We start from the raw sequence: 15897 nt of genomic DNA, 5'->3' as shown, positions 1-15897 counted from the left end.
TATTATTATTAATGAAACAGTTTATATTTTTTTATTATATGTTTTGTCTTATTATTTGTTTGGACCTTATATTTTAATAAATTATTTTTTAGACCATGTATTTCTAAAATAATTTAAATATCAAAATCATATTAAGAGAGGCTTTTTAAACTATTTTAAAAAATATAATGTCTAAAAAAACACACCGTTAATAAAAAATATAGTTTAAAAATATATAAATCCTTAATGAAAATTAAGCTGAATCTCTGGTCTACTCTGTTAACTTTCTCCGCCGTCGTACTCAGTTTCTTCCTTAGCTTTCTCTTTTCGAGCCAGCGAGGTCAACAATGGAGGAAGTGTTGGCTATAATTATATCAATGCTTCTACTTGTTGCGTTCGTTCCCCTTTTTCTATGGAAACGCCGTCAAGATTTTCAATTAACCCATGAACATGAAGAACCGCCTCAGGTTAGGGTTTCCTCCTATAATTGTAAATATGTAGGGATTTATATCCATATTTATTACTCGAGAAGAAAAATTCTGAAATTGATTCATCCGATTGTTTCCAATTCAGGTCCGCCAAAGTGAAACTGTGGTGCGTTCTACTGGTACTCGGCGGATGCGTCGGAGGCCCGCTTCTGGAGCTAGTACATCGTCAGCCCCAGCTACTCATGAAGGTTATCTACATATATATATATATATTTATGACTAAAACTTGCCCTTTTATCAAATTCACTTATTGATTCTGTATCTTTGTTTGTTTTACTTGATTTAGAATTACGAGTTTATTAGGATAAATTAGCTATAAATGTCTGTAACAATGTAAGTTAATGTAATATCTTTTGTAAAGGGAAATTCAGGGATATGATACAGAATATATCAATTTATTTTTGGTTGGTAACACAAAATCTTGTTGAAGGTCTTTTATTTTTCTATTGTTAGTTTTCATTACTTTGTATTTGTAGAGAGAGTGTTGTGAGTTAATTTTTTGCAGTACCTGATTACAGAAACTGTTGATGAAAGTGATGATGAAGCTTCTGGTGGTGAGTATTTTGAAGCTAAAGCACCAAAGAAAAAGGAGAAGAAACGGCAAGAGCGGGAGGCCCAACGACAGGCAGTTTGCTTTTTTAACTTCTTGATTACTGTTTGTTTGTGAAATTGTTTTTATTTACTTTTTTTTCCTTTTAATTTCATTACATGTTTGTTGTCTACAATGTCCATAAAAGTTCTTACTGTGGTGAGTTCTGTGGAATATAGAATTGTTTTGCTTCCTTTCTAAATGAGTTTTATAAATAATCCACATGTTAATTGCTTTACCATTGAGGATTGCTTTACCTATTAGGATTGACAAGCCTAATTGCAAGCTTATTAAACATTCCCATCAGAAACAGATATCTTGACATTGTATTTGGCACTTTGTTTTCATTATTTTCATGTGAATGCTATTTTTTTTTCTTCTTTTAATGCACCCGTGTGAATGCTATTTTTTTTTAATTGATTGTGTTTAGGCTGAACAAGCTGCACAAGAATCAAGGCAAACAAAACAAGACCGTTATTCTGATTTGAGGAAGAGGAAAGAGGAGGAGCGTGAGGCAGAAGAACGTAGGCTGGTGGGTGATTGTGCCTTTGTTTCTTGGGTGTTCGAAATTTGAACTGATTACCTCTATCATCTGTTTTACCATGCTCATGCTTAACAATATGGTCTGTGTATATAGGAGGAAGAAGCATTGGCCCAAAAGGCTAAGGAGGAGGAAGCTGCTGCAATGGAGTTTGAAAAGTGGAAAGGTGAATTTTCGATAGATGCTGAAGGTACTACAGAAAATGAAGTGCAAGATGGAAGTCAGGATTTGCTTTCTGATTTTGTGGAATACATTAAGGTAACTCTTCACCTCTTACATTTAGGATAACAAGTATTCTCCTCTTCTTATCGAGCCTTTAGGTTTTAGCGGAAAATAGAGATGAGACAATTGATTCTGCCTGGGCATAACATGCTGGTTACCTTGACTCTACTTATTCACTTAACAATCTAAAGTTAAAGATCATGTTGGTTGAGGATAGATTCTTGTATATTGGTCAAAGCAAATTTTGAACTTGAGATGAGCTTATGCTTCATAACCCCATGAGCTACTCATGGTGGAGTTTTCCTACGCCCAACACAGGAAACTATTTTAAGACATGCTTTTGCCTATTGTATCTCGCTGAATTTTAAACTCCACTCGTGTGTTTTTCCATGAAGATAATGTAATCTACGTAAATAGGTTGTTAGGTTGCTAATTTGTATCACCAATTCTTGTTTCCTTTTTTTAATGTATTCTCGCAGAAACAGAAATGTGTTCCTTTAGAGGATCTTGCTGCTGAATTCAGATTAAGGACACAGGTAGGTTGGCTACATTTTTATTTTTTAATTATGCTACTTAAATCTATGTATCTGTTTTCTTTTGTTTTATTAATTTCCCCATTTTTCCCTCTATGCAGGAATGTATCAATCGGATCGCTTCCTTGGAGAGTATAGGTATGCTGTGTTTCATTTATATAACAGTGTTATTATGTGATGAATATTTCTTCCTGCAATGATATTCTGCCAAGAAATACCTGATTCAGCAGTCAGCACTATGGGGATTTCTTTTGTTTATTCCAAGCTTTTTCTGTTCTCTTATTTTCTGGCACCTTTTTTACAGAGTCTAATATGTCTCACATGTTGTATCTACACCTCCCGTTGACTTGTCATGCTAATTTCTCTTCTAGCACATTAGGTTTATATTCTATGGGAGTATTGGAACTAGTGAAGATTTAATTTGCTTGATAATTGAAGTTCATGCATGATTACAACAACACAGATTTAGTTATAAATTCAAAGTCGTTTTGTTGTCATTCCCAAAAACAGGGCGACTTTCTGGCATTATGGATGACAGAGGAAAATACATTTACATCTCTCAAGAAGAAATGCAAGCTGTAGCTGACTATATTAAGCATCAGGGCAGGGTTAGCATTTCACACTTAGCTAGCAAGTCCAACCAGTTTATCGATTTGGAATCGAAACCATATATGGCCAAGGATATAATTAGCTCTGAGGAGATCATTGTGTCCTAACTAAGAGGAGGACCACTGCCTTTTGTGTGAACGAAATTTCAAGTACAAACAAACTAACTATACTTTTAATTTTCTTGCACTAGGGTAAGGGTAAAGGCGACTTTAGTTGCAAGCCCCTGTATATTGAACACAAAATTAACAATCAAGTTTTCAAATTTTTTTGGTTGCAATATCTCTGTTATTATTGTTGTTGTTGTTGAAAGACAGTACATATCTCTATATAAAAAATAGCAATGAGACGAAAATTCTTGGTTTAACATATTCCAATAAATTTCGTTAGCCAAAATGTAGTAGACACTTTGATGTTATCTGACACCGTCTATCATCACTTTTCATATAAGGAGGCCAATTCTTCCATCCTTCGCACAGGACTAAAACCCTAAAGGCAGGTTCCACTTTTTGGTTCGGTGTCATATTATTAAAATTTGGGAAAGTTTATGTTGACTTGCTAGAACTATTTATTGCAATTGGTAAAAAAAAATTGATTTGATGTAATTGAAAAAAAGTAATGATATAAGTGTAATTAAATATCCCAAAAGTAAATTTAGTAGCAAGTTGAGACATATTTATCTAATTAAAAAAATAATAATGTATTGCTTAACACAAAACGAGTAAAATCTAACGAAAGCTAATATTATATGATTGCTTTGTATTAAATTTTTTTAAAACAAATTTGATTTTTGTTGTGTTTTTTTTTTTTAATTTCATAATGATTGAATTGCCATTTATTAGTTTTGAGAATATATATAATAACATTAGTTAGCTAAATTTGTGCTTTTAACTTTAGCTTATCAAAAAATACTTTTACTAGAAGCCACATTTTATAGCTTCTCTATAAATAACTTATTTATGCTAAAAAGCTCATTAGAAAATCCAATCAAGCTCTCAAAAGTGTTTTTAAGCTACCACACATACATGGTTTGAGAATATATTATATGGAAGAATACATCATATGAATTGTGTATTTTAAATAATTAAACTTAAATAAACAAAATAAAAACAAAAATAGTTTTAATTTTACATTATTAAAAAACTTAAATATGATTTCGAACAAAATTAAGTACTAAAATATAATTAATAATAATTGTACTATCATTTTTATTATAGTGATTTTATTTAATAATAATAAAACTTTGGTTTTTAATTTTGATCTCTCATATTTTTATGGTTATATCTTACTTTTGATGAGTTAATAATTTTAATAGTTAACCCATGAAAGTCACTACTTCAATATTTTAATATACAATTAGTAATCTTGGTCACACCAGCATGATCATATTCTTGATATTGTCTTTAATATGTATGCTTTATGATAGATCATGATAAAATAGCAAATCGACATTCCATAGTTGCTAAAGTCACTAATTTCACTATTGACCTATAAAAGTCAACTTTTCCATACTTTAGTAGTACCTTTAGTGATCTTGATCATCAATATTTTAGTTAGTTACCAGAGAATGTTCAAGCCCTGACACAGAAAAGAAATAACTTCTAAGAAGGCGGATAAATGCAAAGAGCCTCTCCAGGAAGGGAATTGGGACTAATGAATGTGATAATAAGTGAGTCTGGAAGGAGAAAGAGATTATTTTTGCGCGAAGGTATAATGTGCACCTATATAAGGGACACAAGGTTTGTTCTTCTGATCTGTTTACTCATAGGGTTTACTGCTTGGTGGGCATATATTTCGACGGAGGTAACGCCCTGAGTTTGTATGAAACCTGACTCAGTAAATACACTGTGTTTTTTACTATGACTCGGTCGAGGTGCTTTTAATTTACCAACGCGTAGGTGGTTTAACTTCCTTGACCTAGTCTTTTTGGCCCCTGAACATCTTTTCTTAATGTATTAAATAGGGCCTCTCTAACTTGTGAAAGTGGTGGGTGTCCATCAACGACCATTCCTGGCTCGACTTCGACAACGCAATTCCAAGAAGTTGGGTAGGTTACACATTGGGAATACCCAAGAAGGGAATCTAATTAGTTACCAAGATCCTTGATGAAATCAAACAAAAGAGAAAATCATTCCAGGTGAGAATGTTGTCGTCAACGTATAAAAGAAGGATGAGGCAACAACTCTCACGAATGGCTTTGTGAGGCCAAGTGTGACCTTTGGAGTGGAAGAAACATTGTGTTGCACGGGTTTTGGAGTAGGTCCCCTGGTCCGACAAACAGTAAATGGTAGGCACGCCTTACCCCGACAACAATCTGCAGACCCATAAGTGGTAGATACGAAGAGGGTCTGTGGATGCAGTAGATGGTAGACCTCTCGAAAACTCAACTTTCAAAATGACAACACACTTTATTGATATTTGAAATTGTAAGAGATTTCCAAGTGGAAGATCTTTTTTCATTTTGGAACTTCTTTTGTATTGAACTTTCTTATAAAAAAATTAATTTTTTTTTTATGTAGAGCTTTTATTTATATTAGACAAGAATTCATAAATACTTTGTATGTGTTCACAATCTACATTATTAGCAATTTCATGTTTTATCATTACTAATACAATTAAAATCGGATCTTATTGGCTGCTATAACTAATGTTCAGGGGTTTTACACGAATCATATGCAACAAGAACATGACTTTCCCTTGGATGATTAAAAAGGCTTATTTAGATTATCTCTAGTTTAAGTTACATAAAGAACTCGGCCATAACTACTTTCTTAATTTCAATGGAACTGTGTTTCTGGGAAAGATGCATTATCACATATTTCCATCTTCCTACCAATTATATACTCAAATTTTGGATTGGTATCAATACTATTACCTTCAATTATATAAATAGAATATTATTTATATATATATATATATATGATAATTTTCATTTTCTCTTTGTAATCTTATTTATATATATAGGGGTTTCTTAGTTCTGATGCCCTTGTAGGGGCGTTTTATATTTTCAATATTGGAGAAATTATAATTTAATTTTTTTTGCATGACAGCGTACATGATAGTTATAATATACATCTCGCTAATTTTTGAGAAATTCTAAATAATTTATAATATTGAAATTAGAGTTCAAAAAGTTTATTTTCTATACGCATATAAAAAAATTATGTACGCTTGTAATTGACTGTTTGAACTCTCATTTTAACACTTTAAATTATTCAGAATTTCTAAAAAATTAGTAGGGTGTTTGTAATAACTATAATGTACATCATCATACAAAAAATTGAGTTTAACATAAATATTATATCATTAATTAATTAATCAAAAATATTATATTTTTATTAAACAAAAATGAATTATAGACAAAATAAAATTAAATATAAATTAAGAAAACATCATTGCATATTGTATTGACTTAGTCTATATATATAAGTTTTCTTATATATGATTACGTCAAATTGATGGCTATATTGTTTTTAGTGGTTGAATCGTTATTAAATGATGATGATTAATTTAATAGTTGACTTAAAATATTTAAAGAGTATTAATCAGTGACTTAACCTCATACTAATATGATTATATGATATTTATTTAAAATATTTTATTCCCTTACAAAAATATTCATTAAGATTTATTTTATTTAAAAAATAAATTTATTTTAATCACTAATTAGTTTCTAAAAATTAAGTTTTTCAATTAAAATCCATGATTGTTTATGTTCTTTATACTTAAGTTTCCAATTTTCTTTTTTAGCATTTAGATCCTTAACCAAAATTTTATCTAATAATTATTTTTGAAAAAATCATGCTTTTAAGTTTAATTAAATATAAGGGTCAATTAGTAATTAAAAATATTATGCTTTTAACATTTTTATTTACAAATAATAATTTAAATCATTATCACTCTATCTTTCTCTCTCCTTTTGTATTCACGTGGGTTTCCATCTTTGCCACACAAATCTCCTAAATGTTTTGGGTAAATTGCAATAGGGGTCCCCAAGCTTCATCAAATGTATCACTTCGATTGTCAACTTTTATTTTGGTAGCAATTAGATCCCAAACTTTACTTTTTGGCTCACATAGGTCTCTAATGTTATATTTTATTAAATAAATCATAATTTATACGAATAAAATGAGATTATTTTTTTTTTAAAAAAAAACATAGCACCCGTTTTTTTTGTAGTACTTGATCGCCTATAGCAAGGAGTATCCCAAAGTATGTTACGATTAATGCCCTAAAAGCATATAAATACATTTTATTCATTTAAATAAAATTATATTTTTATTATATTTGAATATTATAATTATTGTTTGAATTAATTAATAATAATATCAAGAAAATTCCATATTCATTCATGAGAATATGATCTTGTATAAGTACGAGAGAATTAAGATCATATATAATGAATAAAATAGTCAGTAACATATTAAAATAAGAAATCTTTAATGAATGGTTATGTAACGATCCGAAATTACTAATAAGGCTTAAGGGCCTTGATTAGTGTGCGGGGAGGGCACAATTGGAAGTTATGCGAATTAATGGTGGAAATGCATGATTATGTGAAAAGCATGCTTATATGATTATTTGGATAAATGTGAGGCATGACTATGTATATTAGTATGCATGTAGGCCCTGATTAGGGTATAAGGGTATATTTGTAATTTTGGCCCGTTGAGGGCATAAATGTAAATATTTGTGATAAAATGTTGAGACCACATTATTATGTGGATATATGTGTAGTTTGTGGCTTGAGGCGATCCTAGCGAGCGGTTTAGCGGGAAAGTCACGGCGGGGATTTATAACCGGCTCGTGGGAGTCCGGGGGTATTTCTAGGAATTCGAGAAGTATTTTGGGGATTATTTGATACTGAGGAAAAATAATTGGTGATTGGTTAAGTGTGAGGATGTAAGCAGTAATTATTAGGGGCACTCGAGGAATTAGCGGGAATTGGGAGTAAGTGACTAAAATGCCCTTGGAATGATTTAAAGGCTTAGATTTAATGGGAGGTGTTATCCCCAAAAATAGAGATTGATGACGTGGCAATAGAGGTGACAAATGGCAGTACATGGTCCGTAAAAGACACATTAAATAGTCAATAAATACATTGACTCCTCAGAGTTGTGATAAAGTGACCCGGTAGACTGATGAAGAGTTTTGACTGCTTGAGAGTGTCACGTCCAAGCCAAATACATCCAAGGAGCAGTCCAAGTGCCCGGTTGGACCTTGGTCCGATGAAAGGCCAAGGTGAGGTCGGACCTTGGTCCGAGGAGAGCCAAAGGGACCTTGGTCCGAGGAGAGGCCAAGGGACCTTGGTCCGAGGAGAGGCCAAGGGACCTTGGTCCGAGGAGAACCCAAGAGAGTGGTCCGAGGAGAGCCCAAGGGACCTTGGTCCGAGGAGACCCCAAGGGACCTTGGTCCGAGGAGAACCCAAGAGAGTGGTCCGAGGAGAGCCCAAGGGACCTTGGTCCGAGGAGACCCCAAGAATGTGGTCTTTATGCATATGCCCAACAAGTGCATGGTTGTCCAAATAAAGAAATGGCATGCTAGAGGAGAGTGCCATGTTAGAGGAGAGACATGGCATGCTAGAGGAGAGTGCCATGTTAGAGGAAAGGAGTGCATGTCCTACCAGCATGCACATGTCCTACCACCATGCACATGTCCGACCAGCAAATGCTTGTCCTACCAGCACTTGCATATGTCTAGCATGCATGTGTCTGACTAGCACTTGCATGAGTGGTCAGTAGGAGATATGGGTCGACCAGATAGAGGAGGGCTAAGTCAAGATTCCAAGAAACGGCTTCAACAAGAATCGGTCTTTGCACACGCAAGAATCTCTCCTTCTTCCCACAAATTGGGGGTTTTGTTACATTTTGAATGTTTTTTGTAATTTAAATGTAATAAATATAATAAAATATCCCTAGGGGATATCAGATATGTGATCCTAAGCATATAAATATGTGGCTTATGGGATGAGAAAGGGGCTGCTTCTTCTTTTTAGACATTTTGGGAAAATTTGGGTCTGAGTATTCTAGAGAGAGAAAGTGCTGGTATGTGAAAGAATTCTTGTATTTTTGCAATCTGTACTGAAGAAACTCAGTTGGCTCAGTCCATCTGATCTTGAGTATAGATCTATAATCACAACTCTAAGTGGATTAGGCTATTACCGACTGATCGGGGCTGAACCACTATAAAAATCTTGTGTGTTATTTACTTTTCTTGATAAAACTGTCTGTGTCGTTTAAATTCTCTTGAAGGTTTATCGTTTTTGACATTCTCACGTCGTTGGCTAAAAACACAGTCAACAGGAGGGTATTATGGTCATTTGGTTATAAGGGATAAGAGTTATTTCAGCCTTTATACACTTGGTGGAATGTTTAGAAACTGGGAGAAACTGATAGAAAAAGGGAAAAGACAAAAGAGAGAAAGAAGGAAAAACAGAACACTTGGAACTTACCCTTTTCTCTCTATTGGTTCATCATTTTCTAGCACCATTTCTTGTGAATTCTTGGAGCTGTGGTTTAGAGGAGGATTAGGTTAAGTTTAGCACTTGAGGTTCTTGGTGAAATTAGGATTTCTAATAAAATTCAGTACCATTTAAGGTAAGCTTTAAGGTTATTTTTCAGTTTCTGGTTTCTGATGTTGAAATGGATTTCTGAAACTTGGTTTTGATGGAAATTAAGGGAGATAACTTGAGGAACTGATGAGCTTAGGACTGGAGGGATACCAAAGATAGCATAAGGCGAATTCCCCAATTGAGGTAAGAAATTATGAGTTTGAACATTTGAATTCAGGACTGTTCTGGTTCCCTTTTGTTGGGTTTTTGAGCTTCATGCTCAAACATGGATTTTTCTTTGTTTTGGGGTGCATGTGGCTAAGTTCTATATGATTGGGTTGTGTAAGGTGAGATATAGGTGATGGTAGACTCAATTTGGTGTGTATTTGAGGTTTGGAAGGGTTCCAAGGGGGTTTCATTCGAGGAAAATCAAAGGAAGAAAAACAGGGTGTTTCTGGTCTGTGACTAGCGCTGTAGCTAGGCTTTGGGCGCTACAGTGCTAGGCTTGAGTTTCTTCGTGCCTTTGGCTTTGCTTGTAGCGCTATAGCGCCCTCTTTGAAGCGCTGTAGCGCTACCCTGTCTCCAGAAGTGGGTTTTTGGGTTATATCTTAGGGTTTTCGCCCGGGGCTCGGGGTTTGATTCCACCACCCCGTTTGGTGGAATTAGGGCTTCCCGAGGGCTTGGGATTGGTCCTGAGGTTAGGTTTCAGAATTGAAGTTTGGTGATGATTTTAATTTGTGGTTGTGACTAGGTGAACGCTAGGGCTCGGAAGGGATCGTGCTTGAGAGTTGACTTCATTGAACAAGCTAGCGGAATCAAAGGTAAGAAACTGCACCCGGTTATGTGTTAATGATGGGACTAAGAACTCCCTATATATGTATAATGTCATAGATTGTATTATGCCATGGGACATGTGATAAGCGGCCTAAGGGTGCCGAAATCAATATTTGCGCACAGGGCGCGGCTCGGCCACTGGTAGCCGAGGACAACTTAATATTCACTGAGCTCGGTTTAAGCGGGCTGGAGTCAGTGGGATAAATAAGGGGTGCAACCTAAGGGTGTCAACCTTGACTAATATGTGATTTCATTACTAATGTTAATTGATGAACTTGGTATGCTGAATGCCTGATTATATAACTGATGTGGATTGTTGAGCATGTGGCTATGCTTATGAGTTGTTTGATTATTGATTTGTAAATTGACTGCTTGATGGTTATGCTTTGTTTTCTGGTTTCTTGCTGGGCCTCAGCTCACGGGTGCTACGTGGTGCAGGTTAAGGCAAGGGCAAGGTGGACCAGTCCTGAGTTGGACAACTTTGGGGTTGAATGTACATAGTTAGCTGATTGGCCGCCACGGTCGAGGAGTGACACGGGACGGGAAAAACCTAAATGTCTATTTTGCCCTCAGAGTTGCTAGTAGCTATACTTTTGTTCTGAATTTTGTAAACAGTCTTTTGAACGTTATTACTTTTGGGATCCCATGTACTTTTGTATGAAAAACAACTTTTGTGCCCAAACTCTTTTAACCCTAGCTCAATTATTGTTTTAGTAACACGTTTTTTTTAACTAAATGACTTGATTAGCAAGTCTTGCACCTTCATAAACACACAGTGTAACGGTCTTGGCTATCCAGGGCGTTACAACTTGGTATCAGAGTGTCCTAGATTTAAGGGTTCCTGAAGACTGGCTGGACATGTACATTCGCCATGAAAGATAAGCTCGACTCAGGGTTTGGTAATTGTGTATACATGATTATATGCCTAAATGATTGGAAAGGGATATGAGTGCTGATATCTGTGTGATTAATAGGAAGCATGAGATACTGATAGGGCTTAGCCCTTCATTATTGCGTGATGAGATTGAAGCGTGTTGATTAGCATTGTTATTGCATGTGAATGAATATTTGGATAATGGTTTGCATACTGAGTGTATCTGGGTAACTGCTTAAATTGAATTCATATGTCATATCCGTTTATTGGCTTATAGGAAGCATGATGAAACGTGAGTATACTTGGTTGTGATAAAATTCGGTAGCTAAATGTATAGTATTGTGGATTTGTGCTTAATATGCTTTATGTGTGCATGATAACTGTGGTTATTTGGACCTGGCTGTGGAGTGGTTCGGGGTGTGAACCTCATGGGTGAGGAATTTAGTCAACAGTGGCAAATGAACTCAAAATTTTTACACCTAGAATGGTTAAGCGGACTTGGCGTTGTTTTATAGGGGGATTGCAGATGGTAGTTGGAGTTGGAAACCTCCATCTGCTCCTGAAAGCCGCAGTAGATGTTCGCTAGTATGTGAGTAAGCTGTGGGGTTTAATAGTTGAGACTAGATGGAAGAACAGTGGACTTCTCTGGGGGAAAGAGCTGCTTTGCATGCTTTGACAGTGAGGTTACCAGTGTTGGTTTAATGTGAGGGTATAGACAGATAAGGGTATCTTATGGAAGGCCTAAAAGGCGTTATCCTCTGGTTTTGAGAAAAGTTTGGGTTGCCTATGAATTGGTCAGAGGGTGGGCAAAGTTAATTCCATCCTTGATTATATGAAGATTAGAGGTCATGACTAAGGGGTTGCGTTAAGTATTTGTGACAAAAGGATGCCTGGAAATGGTACCCGGGCCGAGACATTGGCATGATGGGTTGGAAAGAACTTAGATGGTGAATTAATAACAGAGGTTATAAAGACATGGTTTGAGCTACAGGGACTAGTAGGCTTATAAGCTTGATTTGGAATGATAAGGTAACAACAATGTATGTTAATGAGTTTTGTGAGTTGGGTAGTTCATTTTGGGAAATTGATACAGGCGAATGTCATTGGAAATGATGACTCATTTAAGGATTGAACTCTGGAATAGTCTAGAGCATATGGGCAGCTCCAATGTAGGAAATCATCATTTGTATTTAGGTAGCAGAGAGGGCCATGTTAATTGAGATCTATGAAATGAGGTATAGAGCATGAGTGCCAGAGATGCAAATGGCAGTGTTTTCATTGATGGAGTTTAGTAAGAACAGATTCTCGGTAATCAAAGCAGAAGAACCCCGGACAGTTCTATGGCTTCTGGTTTTGTTAGGAAGGGGAAATCTGATTTGCGAGATAGTTGTCGGGATAGTGATGAGAACCAGTGAGGTTATTTATTATGCATAGTCAGCTGATTGGCCGCCATGGTCGAGGAGTGACACAGGACGGGAAAAACCTAAATGTCTATTTTGCCCTTAGAGTAGCTAGTAGCGGTACTTTTGTTCTGAATTTTGTAAACTGTCTTTTGAACGTTATTACTTTTGGGATCCCATGTACTAAAATGTTCAAATGTATGAAAAGCAACTTTTGTGGCCAAACTCTTTTAACCCTAGCTCAATTATAGTTTCAGTAATACGTTTTTTTAACTAAATGACTTGATTAGCAAGTCTTGCACCTTCATAAACACACTGTAACGGTCTTGGCTATTCAAGGCGTTACAGGTTACTAGTGCGGTTTACTAAGCATACGGGATGCAAGTGATCTAGATTCAGATTTTTGATGTGGATAGGCTTAGTAAATGTGTTGTATATAATGGAGATTATATATGACATGACCGATATATATTAACTATCTTTATAAACTTACCGTTTGACATAAAGATTTAATTCTTATCATAATAGATGATCATTTGTAGATCAGTCTAAATCCTGAGTATTCATGAACTTCTATTTGTGTTTATTGGATCTTTTGATTCACTCGTTAAGGTCTCTTAGTCTAACGAGACTAATGACTTTTGTTTTGGAGATTCAATATCATGAATTGCGGGGAATATGATTTACAATAATGAAATCCATACTTTTCTGACAGATCAAATATTGGAAACCTTAAGGGTTAATTCTGGAACTGAATAGTTATTGAGCTCAAATCTATAATTTGATTATAGATTAATTATTCACTAGCGAATTAATGTTACTTAAGGATGAAGAGTTAATTAGGAGGGTAAAACAATAACTTTGACCAACTCTGATTAACAAACTAATAAATGGAGGACATAACTACATTTATTGATTATATCAATGGACAATAAGAGAAAACTTTGCAAATATAATTCTATAAATACTTAGAGTGCAATTCCATATTTATAGAGGAGTAAGAGTGCAATTCCAAAAGGGTCAATGATTGCCAACAGTTGATGGCCTTGCAATTTGGCATCCGATCAGGTTCTCCACTATGGGACGACCTCCAAAGGCATGGATGTCACACACTCGACAACTTCATACGTTGGGTGATAACTCTACAAAATAGAGTTATTTTACAACTTTTTATGTGCTAATTGTTGCTTAATTCTTGAGTTTTTAATTGATTTATTAAGTTTTTAAGTAATTTTGAATTTATTAGGTTTATTTTTTATTTTATATATTTTTGTGTATTTTTATAGTTGTTTTGTTGTAAAATATTGTAGCTAATTATTTAAATTATTTTTGTTTAGTTTGGGGTAAAAAAATATTGTATTATTGAATTTAAATGTTAAATATAAATTAAGTTATAATTAATATTTTCAAATAATTAAATTAATTTATTTTATAGTTGAAAATATTTTATTATGATTTATTTTATGTTTATTTTGTAGGGATTTTATTGTATTTTTGTGTTTGGAAAAAATGATAGAAAGCAAGAAATGAAAGGAAAAATGGTATTATTGAAATACCATAAAGCTGCCTAGGGAAAGGCCCACCACGAAGGCCCAATTGAAGACCAAGCTCCTCTCCACCAAAGTCACATATCACTCTTCAACATCTCCCAGCTGAAGCATCAATTCAGCTTCCTTCCAGCCACGTGACTTGACCATTTCTTGCCCAGCCGAAACCATCACAAGACTACGCCTCCTACAGCACTCTTCAGCAAAGCAGCCTTCATTCGGCCAGCACTCCACCTAGTGCCTGCACCAAACTGCCAGAAGCAAGGCCCATAAAGCCCAGCGCCCCTGCCACCCACACGCCTGGCACAACACCAGCTCCTTCATTTATCTTGAGCCCATAAATTGTCCAAAAGCACATTTGTCCCCTATGGCAAAAATACCACTTTTTACTCCACTTTCTACCCATTTTACCCCAAAACATAATTATTATACCCTATAATTTACCCCTATTTACCATATTATAATTAATTAAATTAATTTAATCAATTTAATTAATTTGAATTGATTATTTTAATACCTCATTTGTAGCTATAAATAGGGAGTTTTGAAGACCATTTAGGGTGTCCATTTTAGGAGGAGGTTACTATACCAAAAACTCTACACATTTCAAAACCTCTCTATTCTCTTCATCTTCTTCTTCTTTTTATTTTTTTCTATGTATTTTTAGAGGAAAAATTTGGGGGTTTCTCCTCCAAATTTTCTTATTTATGTTTGTAATTTTTAGTGTGTATTTGTTATTCTAGTTATGAGTTTCTAATCTTTTTAAGATTATTAAGGTGATGATGAAACAATTTGTAACTAGATAGTGTTTATTTTGTATGTTGATTTCCCATTTTGTGCAACAAAGTTTATGGATTTTTCTTCTTCAAATATCTTCTTTCATCTTAAATATCATGTATTTTGGATTGTTAGCACATATTTACACTTTGTTCTTCATTAGTGCAAAAAACATAATATTCTTTGTGTAAGATGTGTCATTAAATTGTACACATCCATGCTTAGAACAAAAATATTATGTTTTGCCTTATAAATAATGTTCATTGATTTATTTTTTATTTCATTAGATTGATTTACACTAAATGCTTTGAAATTATAACTTTGAAAAGTGAAGAAAAATCTTATCTTTTTGGAAGAAATTTGTGCTTAAAATTATAAATCTATTTAGAAAATGATAGTTTGATTTATCTTAACTATCACTAAAACTTGGGAATCAATATACTTATAAATATTATTGAACTTATATTTTGTGGATTCTAATCCTTAATAATCTTATTCTACTATCTTGATTTCTACTTTTAATTTATGTTATATATATTGTCTTTAATTTCTTTATTATTATCTTTTATTTTATTTTATTTTATTTTTATTATACAAAAATCTAATCAATCTTTGGAACTAGGTTAGAATTTATTAATTTTGATTTAAAATAGTTTTCTTTTCAATTTTAGACAACTCCTTTGGGATCGATCTCGTGCTTACACGATCACTATATTCCATATACGATTCGTGCGCTTGCGAGTTATAAATTTTTAAACATACCCATTTTGGGTCCATCATTGGGCCCAATTGTATATTCACTGGGAAGATGCCTAGACTGGAGCCTTTGGAAGACCAATTTCCTTCCCCGCTGCTACAGTCCCAGCTGTCGTGGCTCCGGGGCCGCAGTTCTCGCCATACACTCCAACACAAACGAGTGTTATGAGTGCCCCACAATACAGTATAGTTGTTCCTCAA

At 34.4% G+C, this 15897-nt stretch overlaps 1 protein-coding gene across 1 annotated transcript; it reads left to right on the top strand.

Annotated features, from left to right (window-relative positions):
• The first annotated feature begins 231 nt into the window (after positions 1–231).
• Positions 232–3238, top strand: LOC133782491 (DDRGK domain-containing protein 1). The gene is made up of 8 exons (XM_062221808.1): positions 232–446; positions 553–655; positions 986–1092; positions 1487–1588; positions 1694–1855; positions 2299–2355; positions 2454–2490; positions 2863–3238. The coding sequence occupies exons 1-8, from the start codon at positions 327–329 to the stop codon at positions 3066–3068; spliced, it is 894 nt and encodes a 297-aa protein (XP_062077792.1). The 5' UTR covers positions 232–326; the 3' UTR covers positions 3069–3238.
• Positions 3239–15897: the final 12659 nt, after the last annotated feature.

This window comes from Humulus lupulus, chromosome 6, assembly GCF_963169125.1.
Source record: "Humulus lupulus chromosome 6, drHumLupu1.1, whole genome shotgun sequence".
Taxonomy (NCBI): Eukaryota; Viridiplantae; Streptophyta; class Magnoliopsida; order Rosales; family Cannabaceae; genus Humulus; species Humulus lupulus.
This window is presented reverse-complemented; position numbering and strand designations above follow the sequence as displayed.